Source organism: Xiphophorus couchianus, chromosome 2 (assembly GCF_001444195.1).
Source record: "Xiphophorus couchianus chromosome 2, X_couchianus-1.0, whole genome shotgun sequence".
Lineage (NCBI taxonomy): Eukaryota > Metazoa > Chordata > Actinopteri > Cyprinodontiformes > Poeciliidae > Xiphophorus > Xiphophorus couchianus.
The window spans coordinates 22,935,423-22,953,626 of record NC_040229.1 but is presented as its reverse complement, the minus strand read 5'-3'; the positions used below and the strand labels follow the sequence as shown (position 1 = coordinate 22,953,626).

At 37.6% G+C, this 18,204-nt stretch overlaps 2 protein-coding genes across 6 annotated transcripts; both read right to left on the bottom strand.

Moving 5' to 3' along the window:
• Window positions 1–97: 97 nt before the first annotated feature.
• On the bottom strand, window positions 98–5,246 carry cyb5r2 (cytochrome b5 reductase 2). Its single transcript, XM_028001570.1, has 9 exons — window positions 4,344–5,246; window positions 3,979–4,125; window positions 3,014–3,086; window positions 2,633–2,739; window positions 2,049–2,178; window positions 1,820–1,903; window positions 1,501–1,586; window positions 1,311–1,410; window positions 98–631 (listed from the first exon to the last, which is right to left on the bottom strand). Exons 1-9 carry the CDS (start codon window positions 4,356–4,358, stop codon window positions 459–461), a joined length of 915 nt encoding a protein of 304 aa, XP_027857371.1. The 5' UTR covers window positions 4,359–5,246; the 3' UTR covers window positions 98–458.
• A 132-nt stretch (window positions 5,247–5,378) lies between these two features.
• On the bottom strand, window positions 5,379–17,614 carry LOC114134724 (ovochymase-2). 5 transcript variants are annotated; one of them, XM_028001517.1, is made up of 15 exons: window positions 17,163–17,591; window positions 15,577–15,771; window positions 15,409–15,506; window positions 14,517–14,614; window positions 14,251–14,423; window positions 14,066–14,161; window positions 13,235–13,413; window positions 12,897–13,098; window positions 12,593–12,619; window positions 12,421–12,511; window positions 12,127–12,260; window positions 11,283–11,426; window positions 9,929–10,053; window positions 9,758–9,851; window positions 5,379–9,021 (listed from the first exon to the last, which is right to left on the bottom strand). In XM_028001517.1, the coding sequence occupies exons 2-15, from the start codon at window positions 15,644–15,646 to the stop codon at window positions 8,834–8,836; spliced, it is 1,719 nt and encodes a 572-aa protein (XP_027857318.1). In that variant the 5' UTR covers window positions 15,647–15,771; window positions 17,163–17,591; the 3' UTR covers window positions 5,379–8,833. The 5 variants fall into 5 exon arrangements, with proteins under 5 accessions (XP_027857318.1, XP_027857312.1, XP_027857326.1 ...); XM_028001511.1 differs by having other exon boundaries at window positions 5,379–5,780; window positions 8,890–9,021; window positions 15,409–15,771; window positions 17,163–17,586; XM_028001525.1 differs by having other exon boundaries at window positions 5,379–5,780; window positions 15,409–15,771; window positions 17,163–17,614.
• Window positions 17,615–18,204: the final 590 nt, after the last annotated feature.

The following is an 18,204-nucleotide window of genomic DNA, read 5'->3' as shown; positions in this document are numbered from 1 at the left end:
AAGTAAAGGAACACAAAAGCAAGACTCCCATGTTAAACGGTATTCTTGAGCTCACGCTATACCAGATTTTCCTGTTCTTAACGACATTAAAAGCCAGAAACTTCAAGTTTGTTTTATTGCACTTCATGCATCTTTATAGTAACTTCAGAATTAAATAACATTAACAAACAAAAGAAAGTTAATTTCTTATGAAATGCAGTTTCGCTTATTTAAAGCATAGTGGCTCAGAGTGAGTTTTATAGAGAACACAGTGATTGTAATGGTAAGCTACAGAACAGGAGTAGGACAAACGAGCTACACAAAACCAATGCACAAGTGAAGCGTAGCAACACTTTATTTTAAATCTCTCTTGGATTAGGTGGTTGTTGAGCATTTAATAAAATTGCATGCTGTTAAGATTTTATTTTTTTTTTTTTACCTTTAAAAAAAACAAAACAATAACCATTTGTTGAACATGTCTAGTATGCAAAGATATTTTCTTTTGTGTGTCCCAGTTTTTCCAGATTTGGCAGACAAGCATTACGGATCATCGGTGCAGGTCCGCAGAGGACAATCAGTACATCTCTGGACGCAGCAGGGATGTGATCCTTGATCATCTCAAGGGTCACATACCCTGAACTGTAGTTCCAGTCTGCAAATACAGATGAAAAGAATAATTAGAGAAACTTGTTTGATCAGCTTTAATCAAGAAATGTACTTATTTATATTTAGCTTAAGCATTGAAATGATGCTACTAAAAATGCAAATCTAAACCAGAAGATAATTTTGGCTTCCGCTAGCTTCTTCTCTTTCAAGATTAAACACTTCCTCTGTATGTCATTTTTAACCCATCTTGTCGTGAAAGATAAAAAATATTTTTGGCAGCGTGAGAGAGGCCAGTGAACACGACTGTTTTTTCTTCTTCTTTATTTATCCTTCCAACCACACATCTCTTCTTCTGAGAAGTCCAAACAACAACCCCACTGAAGACCAAGTGTGTCTCTCTAGCGGACCAAACCTCAGCGGCTATGTGTTGCCTTTATGTGAGGAACTAATACAGACAAAATACAAACTCACAAATCTGATACATTTTAAGCAAAATTTAGTAAAGGGATAAGATAATTATTTTATTTTTGTGATCCAAAGCCTTTTCAAAACTGAACATAGAACTCTGGAAAAAAATAAAATAAAAATAACAATAAAACCTTAGTAGACATCTTCTCTTCTAGTGCTTTGGGGAAAAGACTTTTACTTGGTTCCTGGTTCTGTTGAAGATGCAAAGGGATTTTACAGCGAAACTCTGACCAACATTTTGTTTCCTGCAGTCTCACCTTTTGAAGGCTTGTCCAAAGTGTACCAGACTTTAACCTTCTCAGGGTGATTCTTCTGCACATCCTTCAGCTCATCCCACAGTAAAATATCTTTCTCAGTCTGAGATAGACAATAATAAACACAGGAATGTTCAACATGCAGCCACACTCACAATGTTTGCTAAAACAATAAAAACCAAAAACAAATGACCTGGTTGGCAAATATGAGAGAGCACTTGGTGTTGTCGGAAGGATCTGATGTGATCCGTCGGATCAGCTGCAGCATTGGGGTGATACCTGAGGCAATCAGAGCCAGAAAGTTAGTACCCGGCTGATGAGATACAAAGGTTAAAATAAATCTTGTTTTGTAAAAATATCAGCTGATGCACAGCTAAAAATTATTTTACCTACTGTGGAGTTATTTAAGTGTGATAGGTAGACACGTGTTACAATAATTTCAGCCACTTATTTGAATAAAGTGCCTGCATGAATAGGATAAAACTGAAATAGTTTGTAATGAACATACATACCTGTTCCACCAGCGATCATTCCAACATGTTTAAACTTCTGAACAACTGGCTCCGTCTTCTTGTTGGCTTGGATAGAAAACATACCTAATAAGAAGAGACAGAAAACAAGCTTGGAGAGTGGAAATCAAAGAGTTTCATCCTCCTATTGCAACACAGTGCCATCTGCTGGTAAAAACAGTCAATACGCAGCAGTGTCTTTTACTTCTTTGAGATGCAACAGACTCCATACTTTTGCCTTTGTAGATGAGAAGTCCGTTGGGTCCCCTGAAGTCAATAGAGTCTCCAATAGCCATGTTGTCCAGGTACTGAGACATCTGCCCCCCATCTGGGTAGTTTGGGTGGGTCCCTTTGTAGTATATCTGAAGCAAAGGCAGAGTACCATAAATGTATTGCTTATCAAATGCACTTGATGTACTGCTTATCAGGAAGTGTTAGGACCTCTGGTTAACCTTGTTGCTCTGGAGAACTGGAGATGGGTCTTGGGAACAATCATGCACACGTAAAAATTACTTGATATTTAAGGAGTTCCCTGTGATTTATTAACCTTTAGAAAACTTACTTAAAAATAAATTCATATGCATACATAAAAATGTGTTGGCAAATGAGAGCATTTTAAATGTACAAAGCGATTCCTAAATGCCTTGTAAAACAGTGGGTAAGAAATTAATTACATGTAAGTCAGCTTTAGACAAGCTGGTGGTGTATAAGGTAGCATAATATAAATAAGACGTTTGATTTCAATACTATTGTTGGACACTGGGACATTTCCAGTCACATAAAATACACCAACTCTGTTGATTCAAGGTTCCCCACCTTAACCACAAGGTCAACAAATCCCTGGTCTTCATCGCTGGACACTGGAGTGTAAGGCTTGACAACCAGGTTGCCTTTTACCTTGGCCGACAGGTAAACATGCTGACCTGGAGCATAAAACAGATGACTAAATGTGACCAAAAGAAAGATAAATGTTTAGCAAAAATGGGAAAAGATTAAGCTTTTTTTTTTTCCATGCAGCTCATCCGATATTAATCAGGTGTTTGCTTCTTTACAGTTACAAGTATTTAGATGTTTTTAAAATCAAAACATTGCTGTTCAGTGGTTGAAAAAAATGATGTGAAACTGGCTCAGATGTTTCTACATTCTTGCTTCTAAACAAAACACTTTGGGACAGATTTATCAGAGATATTTCATTACCTACTGGCAGTCCAAGGATATGAGACTCAGATGGAAGGCCAAACCGGAATTTCTTTGTGTCATGACTGATTTTCTGCACAAGGACGCAGACAAGAGTGTGAAACAGCCAAACGATACGACTTTAACTAGACTGCTAATAAAAAAAACAAAAAAACTTCAGTTTAAGATTGTGCTCATCTTTAACATTTCTACTGTAGGAGCACTTCTGGTGTAAAAAAGAGATTTTTCCTTGCATTCATGTAACACACTTATACACCTAAGAGAAGTTAGTGTATCTTTGTTCACAGTCTGATTAAAACAAAACTATTGGCAAAGTATTTTTGAACAGAATCAAAGAATCCTTGTGCCGTATGCATATTTTTTTGTCTTTGTATAAACCATTTACTCGACATTAACGCTAAGCCAACCTTAAACAAGACATGCAGCTTACTTTGAAGTCCCTTAAGTTTACTAAACGTATTTTTATAGACATATTATTCCACATGTATTATTAAACAGAATATAACTGGACTGATCTTAAATTGCGTTTTTCCAGTCATGCTGACTCGATAAAGCCAAATTCACCCAATCGCACTCACAAATGCACACCCATTCATACACAGCCACGCAGACAACTTGAGGTTAAGTGCCTTGCTCAGGTGCACATCAGCATGTGATAAGAAGAAGCTGGAATTGAACTTACAATCTTCCAATAGCAAGACGACAACTCTTTGTTGGCGACAAAACTGAGATCAGCAGTGAGAATCCCCGTTGATGTTTTGTCTTGCATTTAAACACTTGAGGTGAACGAAGCTCTAAAATTGGTAATTTATCCAAGAAAAAGCCAATAACTGCTGCTACTAACGTTAGTCTTGTTTTGTAAGCTGTATTGGAATGAATTGAACTGATTTATTTGGCGTAAGCATTTTTTTTTTTTATCCCAGTGTGAGTTGGGAACACATTTAAAGTTATTTTGTTCATCCCACCTGTTTGCTAATGAGTGGTAGTGAGTATTTGATCGTAGGATCCTTTAGGGTTACAGGGCCCTTCCCTTTTCCATCTGCAGAGTTTCCAAGAAGGAAGAACAGCATTGTTATGACCACTACAGACACCGCCAACACCACCGGGATCGTCTGCAAGATAATACGTTACATTTAATGTGACCACAGTCAACAAAAAGAAAGAAAACTTGCAGCTTCCCACATCACTCATTAGGATTTTGCCATATTAACCTGCATTTAAGCGGGTCATATGCAACATAAAATGCATACAGTAATGTGAGTGAACATAACATTTAATGCACAGAGAAGTTGCTTTATTAAAAAAAAAAAAAAAAAAGCTGTATTCTCACCCAGGTTGAGTCCATGGCTTTATGTGTACTAAAGTGAACCAGAATGCCCTCGTCTTCCAACAGTCTGAGACCAGAGTCCACACACAGTTCAGCCAACCATAGCTTCCTCTCCCGTCCCACACACGCATCCTTGTTAACCTACCACAGCAGCACACACACACAGTCTCTACAATGGGGCGTGGCTTCCTGTCTGGGGAGAAAGGTGACAGGTCCAGAGCACCAATGGAAACACAGATCTGATCATGTCACATGGTGCAGAGGTGGTACTATGACAGCGAGAAGACCCTTGAAATCACACCACTGACTGCGGGGGAGGAGAGAGACTCAGTATCAACACTGTGATCCACAGAGAGGAAGATAGTGCATTTCTTTTTTTATTCTAAAAGTTAACAAACCTGCTGCCGTGCAACAACCAGGTGACCAATAGCTCTGCATGAGGGGATCTGCTCAGTGGTTGAGCAAGAAAGTTGAACATCAAACATGTTTTTGATTGCAACAAACTTGTGCACCACCTCTTATTTCTTCATATTTTGAGAAGTTTCAGTTTAGAACAATTTCCAGGCTCAGATGCCATCTTTTTCAGATTTACGGGATCTGAAAGTCATGTCTTTCAGAAACAGGAATAATATCCAAGAAGGACCAGAGATCATTTACTTCTTTTAAACTTTGCTCTTTGGGGTCTCACCTCCTTCGTTCTCAAATATTAGTTTAAGTTTAACTATCTTTCTTGGCATTTTTCAAAGAAAGACATTAAAAGATTCACTTAAATCGTTGGTTGCCAAGTTGTCTGTCACTGACACAACGCTGTTTAATTCCTTTTTAATACCTAAATTATTTGTGTCAATCAAAAGAGTTCAGATTGATGTACGCTAAAATGTTCTTTTACAAAAGGTCCACTATCATACAGAAAATTAAAGCCCAAAGTTAAACTTTTAAATACTGAAAATCTGAAAAACTGTTAATCGTTTCCTCAAATAGATAAAAAAAATACTCCTTAAAAGTAAGATGGAAAGAAATAAAGTTTACATACTGCTATAATGGTGGAATCAACTAATATCCTTTATTGCAATTAATAGAAATGTGACTATGAACATTGTGAAAACTCTATTTCAACAAAAGTTGCATTTCGTTTTTAACAAGTCTTGACACCAGATTATTTTTACACAGGTACATCAACATGTAAACAATGTTTTTTATGCTTCCCCTGAAATACCAAGCAGCGATTGAACAGAAAGTGGTTGATCAATCAAGTTTCTCCCTTTCTAAATGAAGATGAGTCTCATTGCAGCAACAGGTGTCAATTTCCTGAGGATTCACCCCTGTGCTCTTCGTGATCTGATTTCCTTCCAGCATGAAATCTTTGATCCGCTCTTGGACTCTTGTTTCTCAACACCTAATGGGTGAGAGCTTTGCTTCTGGACTGCTGCTTGAATGAATCTGCAAGACAAAAGTTCCTTTAAGCAAAGAGATGAAGATTTTTTTTTTTAAATTAAGTTACTATTCCCTAAAGAACGTGACATTCAACACATATTTATCTTAAGAAAAACAATGATACAGTTATAAATAAGTCTCAAACAACTTATGCACAACTCTTAGTTAATTTGTGAAGAAATGGCACCAGGTCTGTTGAGCAAGGCATGCAGGCACATGGTGAGACTGCTTATAACCAGCACAACCAGTTGTTTTAGATGGTAAAATGAGCAGGAAAAGAAACAGAGCAGGAGGGAAGATGACGCTGTTAGGTTTGTCCTGATCTGAACCTAGAAAATCTTACACCCATCATTGAGGCAAAGAGGAAATAAATTTTACTATAACTTCAGCTGAAAATGAATAAAAGTCTATTTTTTATTATATTTTAACACAAAAAATATTTTTTGAAAAAATAGAATGCATTTGTTTAGGAAATTCTTCAAAACTAGCACTGTAGTTTCTCAGATGTGCCAGTAGAGGGAGCCGTAAAACAAAGTTTTCTTCTTACCTCAGCACCAAAACTTGAGGTCAGATGTTAAAGCTTTAAGTTTAAGTTTCGAGTTATTGCTTTGTCAAGATATGATTATTTCCTAATACAGAGTCACTGAAAAAAACTAAGCTCATCTCTTTCTTTACTACAAACAAATTGCAAATACCCATTTATAACATTTTTAGGTATGCGTAGGCATCTTACATCCACAGAAACGTAGGAAATATAATAAAATATTCTGGAATGCCAGACAGAAAATGTTTGGAAACACACAGACTTTGTAGTTGCAACACGGATGTGCTGTTGCCTGAAGTGGTCACTATTTCTGCCAAGTTATCCTTAGCAAGCACTGCGCTCACTGGTTTCCAGAGAAGCTAGCAAAACAGAATATCATTTGGCTGACAAACAGCACTGCTGTGGGCAGACAAACCAAAATCACATGAAAGCCAAAAAATAAATAAATACATTTAAAAAAAAATAAGAGTGAGGAAGCATTTAGAAAGTACCTCCTGCTCCTTGTGCATTATGAATACTAGTAGCTTACACACATTCTAAACCAAAAGCTTCACTGTTACTAAAACATACATTGTAAATGTCTTAGCTGGTTTTTGTCAGAATATCTGCATTAAAAACAATGTCCATAATCTAAGAAATCTCAAAATTTCGAATTGCTTCTATAAGGGACCACATCAACCACACCTGCTACCTACACCTTGTATGAGTCACTGCAAATCTCAGTGGGTGGAGTTCCACTTTCACAAACTGGGAGAAGAAAGACATACAGCCAGGGGAAAAGCAAGACCAAGGTCTCCAAGCCTCTGGGTGTGGTGAGAGTTTACACTGGAGACATTCAGAAAGGAGAGCTGAGAGACAAAGGAAACAAGAAAAACTAAAAAACAACTGAAAGAGGAATGATTGTTTTGGTATAAAGAAGATTTATCAGACAAGAAAAGGAAAAGTCATTTGTGTCCATTAAAACTTATAAGGGTGATAAAAAACACTGCCACACACATTTAATCTAAAAGAATTAGAAGAAATATTTAAATTTTTAAAATTTACAGTTCCTCAAAAGAAAGGTCCAGAGGTCAGGAGTCATACCCCCGATTGCTGTATCAAGAAATGAAGGCCTCTGTACATGGGGTGCCTGCTACACCAGTCAGGTTCCATCTTTTGTTAAATTACAAACTGTAGATTATAAATCGTTCAAAACCTTTCAAATTTTTTATTAAGGATCTCCATTCTAAAATTGCTCCACTTTTGTAAGACGTAGTTTTTCTGGAAAATTATATATAAAAATTTGATCCAAAAAAAACCCTCCAGCTGTTTTTTACCCTGTTCTTTTAACATTTGTTATTGCCCCTATTGCCCCTATTTAACTTGCTTTCATGTTGTTTAATGCCATCAAAACTAACACATTCATATTTTAACTTCTTAGCCTAAACAATTGATACGGTATGGTATAAATTGTATTTATGTAGCACATTTCCTGCAACAAGGCAGTTCAAAGTGCTTTACACGAATTAGAAGGAAATACAAACAAAACAATAAAACAAAGGAAAGAGCAAAAAAAAGTATAAAACTACATATTGGTTCCCCATGTTTAATAAGAATAAGTAGTCCGTAATGTATAAACTGAGGGGTTTCTCTGGAAATGTAAACTACATTTTGTTTTGAGAAAAATTTGGGTTTATGTAATTTGTCAATCTTGTGCTCTGTTTTTAATGTACATTTTATACAACATCCCAGCTTCTTTGAAAGTGAGGCTGTACTAAATCATTGAAATTTTTACTATATTGTTAAGACAGTTCAAGGTCTTCCTACATGCCTGTGCTTTTCACATGCACACAGTGTCCCTTTCAAAAATAAAGGAAACCAGAAGCAAGGAGAAGAAAAAATGAAGCTTTTATGGATCCATGATTCACTATTCTTGTTTTGATCTTAATGGTTCCATCTGAAACAGGAGCCAAAGCAGCAACCTCTTAAGTATACTATATATATAAATGCAATGAAAATATTTTCCGCTCCCTCAATTAGACCATTACTTTTCATTATTATTTTTATTTCAACAACATTTTAGCGGTGTTCTGGTCTTTTTACTGAAGTGTTGAAAAGATGAAGAATGCAATAAAAGTGTCATGATTTTAATTTTCCTTTCAGATTATTATTTTTGTTTCTCAATCTCAATTTGCCTGAGACGTCTCTCCATCTTCTATGTTATGGAAACAGATAACTGACTTTTCCTTATATTTTGATTGCAAACTTTGTTGCTTCCTTAATTTTTTAAAGGCACACCAACGTCCCATTGGTCACCTCAGTGTTAAATGCGCAACAGTCACTCTAAATGCCACAAGTTCAGCCTTGTTTAAGAAAGATTGCCTCTGCAGAAATACAGCTGACCAGAGAGCAGCTCCTCAACAGAGGCTATAATATCTTACTAAAGAGCTCTTGATTGAGAAAGACGCCATTAAATACACATGTACTTTCTGTCATGCAGGTAAAGAGTAAAGACAGATCAAACCACATACTGCATTCATGTTGGTGTTATGTACACTTGTGAGGGGAATTGTTTTATGGATATAACCACACCTTCCTTCCTGATGAAGGTCAGTCCTGCGCTGAAGCCCCTGTGAGTGATACGGCTGTCTGAGGTGAAATGAAGCACCATGATGCTGCTGAAGGAGAGGACCGGAGGGGGAATGCTGCCGCCACACAACACAGCTATGAAAAAATCAAAATGAAAACGAAGCAAATAAACTAATGATCACTGCTCTTTTTTATTCTGCATTATTACAAAATCTTTTGTTCCAAAACAAAAAGAGCTCTGCATTTTTGTTTCCAAGTCTTTCCATGTACTGTGCAGTGCAAAAGCTTTAAGCTGTCTCTAATTTCTTTATGCAGTACTTTGCTTCACAAACAGCGGGCCATTTTTAAAGTGGTACACATGCTTTCTTAAGTTTTTATTTTGAAATTCGAGAGTTTAAAGTGATTCATAGGTGAGACTAAATTGGCTTTAAAGTAAATGCTCCTTTGAGAACTCACGAAAAACTTGTGAAATACTTTCAGAAGACCTGAAGAACCATTGATCAAAGTCATTGTTAAAGAGAAACTCTGGCTGCTTGGGAGCAAACTAGAAACTAGAAGGAAATAAAGGGTCACCTTTTGCACAGAATTGAACGTTGGTACTTTGGGTGTCAATGATTGTCTGCCTTGTTTCAAGGAGAACTCTTGAAACAAGGTCGTAGCATTTTTGTATTAGAAAAGAAACCTAGTTTTTTCATTGCTCTAGTGTAATATTCTACTTTTCTGAAAAACTTAAGTTTTGGGTTTTATCAGCTTTATACTAATAAGACATAAACATATGTTGAACATAAACATTTGAATGAGATCCTACGGTATTCCAGTTTTTTTTTTATCTTGTAATCAGATTTATTTTAATCCAATTCTTTAATCTTACCAATCTCTTTGTTTCCTTCAACGTCTCCCAGAACTGTCAGTGAATCAGGCAAACATCTCTCCGACTCCTCCAGGTCAAAATCAGCAAACGTCAGCTGTAATCAAACTTTAGATTACAAGAAAATCTACATGCCTTTAATTTTAAAGGTGTGTTTATTGAGGTTATTATTACCTTAACTAGATGTCCCGGAGGAGCGTAGATGACCCAGCGGAGTACACAGTCATTACTGTAGGACTGTGGGTAATTTGGGGTGTGGAGTGAAATCTGATCCTCCACCAGAACAATAGTCCCGCATGCTTATTGGGCAAATATGGTGGGGAAAAAAACACTACAGAGGTTAACTTGTGTTATTAACCTCAAGGGCGGCAATAAAATTAAACACCTTTACAAGAACAAAGTTTCATAACTAAGTGGATTCATCATCTTCACTGCCTCAAATAAAGTGGTAGATTGTTGTGTTTTTGCTTATTATCACGTCATGGGAAGTCTGCTTACATAATATGTTGCCATAGGAACCGCAGTTAACAGAGGAGAAGGAAAGACTGTACTCAACTTGCGCAACATTGTGCAAACACTTCTCACCCGTCGTTTCATTATATTTTGCTTCTTGTAATCTTTTTTAAAATAGTCTTGAATGGTAGTTATCTAGGATTTCCAAAGGCTTCTTTGGAGTTTGCTTAAATTGTTGTCATTTCTTTTTCTAATCTAATCTTTAATATCAATAACTATGTAGTTGGTTTCCATCTGACTTTCTCAGCCTCCAGTCACTGTGAGTGAAATTTGCCCCCATCATATTTACAATACTGTCTCAGTTCATTGAAGTTTGTCGTTTCTGAACGGCCTTCTCAAGGTCCCATTTCATTTAAGTGGGAAGTTTGGACTTCAGTCTTTTTTCACTCATTCTGTTGGAGATTTGCAGCTACGTTTGTGATAAATGTCCTGTTGATTATCTATTTTGGGCCAAAATTCAGCTGTCAGGCAAATGGCCTGACATTTAGGCTCCTTAATTCTCAAGGTTAATACGAAGGGACCATGCTGTTTCCATGTGCATTTTAGACCATCATCAAGAATTTTGCATAAGTGCATCAAAAAGCAACAAATTGAGTAATACCACAAGTAAACAGGGGTGCAGTGTGGTGCTCTATCGCTCACATGCTTTCAAGGAAGGAAGGCAGAAAAAGATTGAAACTTCTTCTAATTTCTGCCTCTACATGCCACAATGTGCCTAATGGTCACATATAGGTGTTTTTGTGCCACTTTTTATGTCTCTTTCTGATAATGTGTACTATCACAACTTCCTTCACTGGCTCCATGTTTGAAACCTTTCTCCGGTCCCATGGCTACAAAATAACCCCAAATAATCAACACCACCACAGCGTATTAGGACTTATGCTGTTATGCGACTGTAAGGTTTTCTTGAAACATCGAATTACTGCCAAACATTTCAACTTTAGTCTAATTTTTATAGAGAGTTATACAATAATACTGTTCTGATGATTCTTAGAGTCTGCAGCATGTTTCTCACCTGGAGGAAAGGGTCCCTTGAAGCCACGGTACCTGACTGCAAATCCACGCCCTGCTCGACTGATGTCAGAGGAGAAGAGCAGCATTGCATTCTGGGAATTCTGTAGAAGCACTCGAGATGGTAGTAATTTACCGCAGAATATTGCTGTAAACAAAAACGCAGGGCACAAAATTAAATGGCATTTCATTCTATGTTGAAATTGTTTCACCTGTTTTTTTTTTTATTATTGAGAATAAATGGTTCCTCAAATCAAAACAGAGAAGTAAGTCTAAGGACTAGGACTAGAAATAAGTTATTGTGTCACATTCAGTGTTTAGTTCTTCAATGCTTTCCAGCCCCTCATTGCTACAGATGGCAAAAGTTTTTCATTAAATAACACAGTCGATCATTTCATACCAATTGGTAGACTGAGATTGATTGGGACTCTAGTTCTGTGCTAAACTGGCTCAGATCTCATTTGGCACACACAAACATATACTGTCATTTGGTCAAAAGAATAGATTTTGAAAATACTGAATGATCTCATCCTAGATACATTTCTGAGTACCTTGTCAAGAATGAAGCATGTCATAAGATACCTGCCTACCAAGAGGTTCCAGGACCAGAATGGAACAAAATGGGAGCAATTAGGTGTTACGCTCCCCACTTGTTTAACAAATTCCCTGAAAACCTGAGTTGTGCAGAAACTGTTGGTTCCTTTCCGCCTGAGAACATTTTTGCTAGCTGCAGCATTTTAATATTTGTTTCTTTCTATGCAATGCTTTTAAGTGCTTGACATATTGAGCAAAACGTAAAAGGTTGTTGTTATTTTTTATTTAGTCTATAATACAGTAACAGCACTCACCAACAGGCCTGTTCTTTGACCCTGAAACTGTGAGTCGGTCGAACTGACAATACGAGCTGTTTTCCACATCAAAATGATCAAACTCTAGCAAAATGCTGTGACCTGGATGAGCCTCGATGCTCCACAAACACAACCTGCAGAAGGAAACACAAGATATTTCATTTTGGTGTTGACTGATTAATTTATCTTTCCCATTCTTGATATCAGTTTCTGACAACACCAACCCTTCGTCAGTTTACAATTGTCGCTTCAATGTGACAACTATTAGCGTTTCTTCTGAAAGGTTTCACTCACTGGTTATTGTCGTAGTAGGTGTCAGGGAAAGTGGGGTTCCTGATCACCCCTTCACTATCCGATACTGGGCCATCTGTCACACTACACAGTCCTGATATATACAATCGATAAGATTTGTAGATGTTGTAAAATAAGCATGAATAAAAATTGGAGTGATGAGCGAAAAACTCACCTGAAGTTGATTGTCGTTGCTGCTCAGCTAAAGCAAAACACAAAGACGAAAATGGTATGACAAGAGAAGATTTTATTTGGCAAATATATAATACTTTTGTAAATTTTTTTCTATTGAAAAAACAAAAAGACAATTGTTCCTACATTTATCTTAAGCATTTTTAATGGTTGCTGTCCTGGTGGTGTATCAAGTGAGATCATCAAAGCAAACGTATTTCCATCAAGAGGGCAAAAGTGTTCTATATGAATTAATGTGTTGTTATAACTCTACTATACTCCATCATATCACTACCATCTTGGCCTACCCTCCCTCATCTTCTGCTTGATCCAGGGCAGTAGCAGCTTGACGTCAGTGAAAATTCCTGGAGACCCTTTCTTTGACGGATGCCGGTTGCCTTTTATTCCCCAGCTCCGACCACATCCTTGACCCCAGGAAGTTATTCCCAGCACAATCCAGTGGTCGCTTCCGGCCCCTGCCTGACATACCAGAGGACCGCCAGAGTCTCCCTTGGGGAAACACCAAGGAAGAGAAGGGAAGATATTCAGAATGAGACAACTGATTCAAACTGTTCCAGGGTAACGAGGCATATGATGAAGGTTGAGCAGATGTTCAGATGTTAGAAGCAGAATGAATCACTTCTACCTGGCAAGCGTCTCTGCCTCCTCCCTCAGCTCCAGCACACAGAATCGTCATGGCTGGATCAAGGAACTTTTGTTTCTGTTTTGGAAATGAGCTTTTGATCATCAGTTGGACATATTTACACTTGGCTTGATCCACCAAACCCAGGTGGACTTCTCGCAGGACTGCAGGAATGTGTCCTCCTTCAAAACAGAAGAAGATATTTAGCAGAAAAATAAGCTACAGATGGCCTGTAAATCATTTGTTACACACTAACTTGTACAGAAGCATTCAAACTCCTTGAACTTTTTCACATTTTGTCACATAGCAACCACATATTTTAATGCAATGTGGCGTTTAATTGTAAACTGGAATGAATACAATACGCAACTTCCAATTTGATTAAAAAATAAAACATAAAAATTGGGAAGTCTGTATCTAATAAGCCCCCTTTATTTTGATAAACCTAAATAAAAGCCTGGGCAACAAATTAATCCAACTGACAATTTGTAGAAAGACTTGATAATTGCTTTTCACCGACGCTCTCAATCCAATCCAACTGTATCTCAAAATTTCAAAATTCAAATTATAGATTTGCAAAGCTGATAAAGATATTGTGCCAAAAGACCTGCAGACCTGCGTTTGTGTAAAGCAATGACTCAGAGGAGCTACATGCATGTATGCACAGAAAGCCTTTATAATTTAGTCAGCTAATTTAGAAATCATGGATCATTTTCATTCCACTCCACAAATATTTGTCTATTTTATAAAATCCCTTCTACAACCACAATAAAATAAAATGTCCAGGGATTCCAATATGTTTGCAAAGCACTGTAAGAGAAAAAAAATACAGACTTTCCCATGTTTTTCCCCATCCAGCAACAACACATTTAGTCGATGGCGGGATTTTAAAATCAGGCAGAGGCAGACATATTGGCCTGACACGAGCTCCTGTTAAACACAGTCACATGTCAGCAACAAACAAAGAGACCACTGGTAATGTTATTTAAAGTATGCGACTCAAAAGAATGAAAACCTGCCCATTGCGATGTGACGATGCAGTTCCACCAGAGCGATGTCATAATTCATTGGACATGCGTGGTTGTAGTTTTCATGGATTAACAGAGACTTGACTGTGAAGACTTGCTCATCTTTATCTTCTACTCGTAGGTCAAACTCTCCCACCAGAACGGTCACACCACTCAGAAAGACTCTAGGCAGAAAAACAACAACTCCCTTTTGTTGAATGCTCAGTGTGTGTCATGTCATTATGGGACTGATCACAGGTACCACTGGATCTTGGTACTTTGATAAGGATGGGAAGCAGTGAGCCGCAGTCAGTATCCAGCTGTCAGTCAGAATGGCCCCTCCACAGAAATGAGAGCCTTTATTCTGTAATGATACCTTAATATAAAGCACACACACACACACAACAGATTAAAACATTTGCTACAACATTTTTGTCCAACATAAAATGCTGCTGTGAACATAAATTAAAATGACTTGAAATAAACCAGTTAAAACTGGGATAATCTGGATGTATCTCGATTTTCTATGCAAGTTTAGGGCAAATCACAGACCTATGAAATTGTTTCTGGCATTGCTAAACAACCACTTTATCATGTTGTCTATTAATAATCATTATTACAGCAGCTTAATGGTGCTGCCACTATTTTGGAGGAGCTCAGTGAGTGAGTGGTAGGGGAGGGGTGCTCTTAGGGAGGAAGCTCAGTTTGGAGACTGTTAAACCAAGGAGGAACTGCACGAAAAAAAAGCACCACTCAGCAATGTCCTCCTACTGAATGCATCCACTACAATAATTGTTCACCCAATTGGCTCCTAAATGGATTAAATTAATGAAGACACCATAAACAATCCCACAACAGCTTAAGAAATTTGTCAGTAAAGTTACAAACCAATGCTTTTCTTACTTCCTACTACAGTTAGTTGTGTTACGAGGCAAGCTATAACTGGTACAGAAACAGTAACCATACAGAGATTTGGTTCTGTTTTCTTTCCTTTGCAGTATTACATTTTTCAAAAATATGATACTAATTAGATTATTTGATTACGTTTGAGAGATTTTAAGAGACAAAAACATTTTGTTACTTATCAAAGAATGACTAAGACACATCTCTGAGGAACATATTTAACTATAAACACCTTCTAAATAGAAAACCTAAGGTTAAACAACTGACCAGCCATGGGTGGGATCCATATGTAGCTTGGGTTCCTCCGACCACCCTCACGAATCGACGCCTTGGGTTCACCGCTGGAGTAGAGCCACATTTTTGATCTACAGAGAAAAAGGAGACATGCAGTTCTTCATTTGCATCTCTCAGTTTGGACTGAATCGTAAAACTCGCCTTTCTGAACAGCATGGATGCCAGCGTTCATCCAAAAACAGACAAACAGCAGAGCAGTGGTGACCCTCATCACGGACACAGATGTGCAGAATCAGTTTGTGGAGCGTCGTTACTAGGCTGGTAAATGGCGGCGCTGGTTGTGATTGAGCCCAAGCTGCAGAGATGAGACGTTTGACTCCCAATGTTGGTTGTGTTCTGTTAAAAGGAGAACAGGACAGCTGTTGTTAAAAGAGTCAGGAAGAACAAACAGACATGAAAAAAGGATCAAGTTGTTGTTGGTGTGAATCAGTTTTCATGCAATAAAATGTTCCTTATTCTTAGTTTGTCATGGTAGATATATTTAAAGATAATGTGAAACACCTCACACACTGAAGATGTTGCTGAAAACATAGTAAATAAAAAAAATTACCAGGACAAAATGTAGTTTTTAAAAATAAAATCACAAGACACATTCTCATGAATTATTTGAAAATGTATCAGTTCTTAAATTGTTAAAATACAAGACACCTTCATGTATTTCATTGATTAGGCTGAAACTTTAAAATCCAAAAGAAATCTCTGTCTTTAAGAAGCTCCTGCTCTTTCTGGCACACTTCCTGCAGGAAATCACTGTTTCTCCATTGAGTTTTTAACAACGTCCTTAGGAGCATTGCGCTGAGAAGAAATTCCTATGATGATCTCAGCAGATGCTGAGTTCCACCAGGTGTTCTCTAATTGCTGCTGCCACTAGTTTGGAGGAGCTCGGTGAGGGAGTGGTAGGGGAGGGGTGCTCTTGAGGAGGAAGCTCAGTTTGGAGACTGTTAAACCAAGGAGGAACTGCATGAAAAAAAAGCGCCACTCTGTGAGAGCAAGCGCTTAGACACAAATGGTTGCCACGGTAGATTATAGGATTTCAAAAAAGTTCAAAAAGTCGATTTTACATGTTAACTTCCCTGTAAAGAGAAACAAGCGAGCATTAGCTGAAGCAAGAACCTTGTACTGTGCTACTTACACTAATTGCTAATAACAAGAGTAATCTTTTATAAACATCAGTGCCAAATGTTTTTGACCTACTTATCAAACTTCAGGAACTTGTAGGTAAGATTTCCCACAGCTTGTTAACTATATCATTCAATAGCTTAATAACAATGTAGATCTGTATATAAAAAACAAACAAATGTTTAAGTAAAGGTGTTCTGGATCATAGAAAGCCAGTATTGGCAAATATTTAAAGTTAGATGTTCTGATCAGAATCCAAAAATAAATATATTGTACTTTTTAAATAGGGCATGTGGACATGATAAAACCTGAGGAGCCAAAGGTCTTTGTCCTCAAACAGGCAGGACACTGACACTCAAGGACTGACTGGAACTGGACACTGCTATCAAAGGTCATAAACCAGGTTTTTTTTTCTGGTACCTTTGGTTGTCTCTGGTTTACAGCAGTTCCTGCCCAGCTTATTAAGTCTGACCTTTGAGGCAAGGATTTACAAGTGAGTACTGAAAACTGAGACTACACCACACTTACTTTTCACGCAGGTTAGAAAAAAGAGGGAATTTTGTGCTCAGTTTGTGTTACAAACTGAGCACAAAAAGTTTAAATCTTACCTGCAGCCCAAAAGGAAGCATCAAATCCTTTGAGAAATGTCTTCGTAGTTACTGCAAAAAAGAGCAAGCTTCTTGTCTTGTCCAGTTAAACAAGAAAATGTGGGAGAAGTTGGGAGGAGAAGGAAGATAAATACCCGCTATTCTGTTTCTGTTTTTTTTACTGGAACAAAAATGACAAAATCCTTTAGAAACTGTACTTCATTTTCTGTTACAGTTATAAGAACTGCTTATAAAGTTGTAGTGGTAACTTTATAATACAACCTGCACAACGATGAGCAGTTGCACTTTTCCGTTAATGACAGTGCTACTTAACTGATGTCGAGTTTGAGATATTGTTCTAAACGATTCTCCACAGCAATATCCCTGACCTGTCTGGTGTATTTCTCAGTCTTTATGGTGCGATACTTCACACTTGATTTCTTTTAAAGGTTCTAAAATAAAAGGGATAAATATAAAAGAACACAATCCTGTGGTGCATCATGTTCCTTCCACCTCCTATGCACAACTACAGTATGTTGCTCTATGTCACATAAAATCCCATGAAAACGAACAGTTTTGATTACAAAAAGAAAATGGGAATGTTTCAAAATGGTTCGCAAGGTTGTAGCATCTTTAAAGAGTAGATTTATTACTTTCAGTCAATTTAGTTTCTGCTCTACTCAGCATATTAATACCATTATGGGGGGCTCATGTAAGCAAAGATCAGCAGCCGTCCTTAACCTGGTAAGAGACTAGCTCAGTGTTTTACAAGAACATTTTATGCAATTGGCTCCTTTATTACTGCAAAGCATAAACATTTAAATTCAGTGTATGCATTAAAAAACAGCACAAAGATCTAGTCAATTATTCTGTTGTTTTCTTTGCCTCTATGATTTCACTTTAAGCCCTCTAAGCCCACTGGTTCCTGTTTATGCTGCCCAGTGGCCCAGACCTCACATGGTTAGACGTGACTCACTGCTTGGCATGGTTGCTGGGTCACAGTTGTCAGGGATTTGTTGCCACGCTTTGCTGGAAGGAGAAACAACTGCTGATTGTTTGCCGC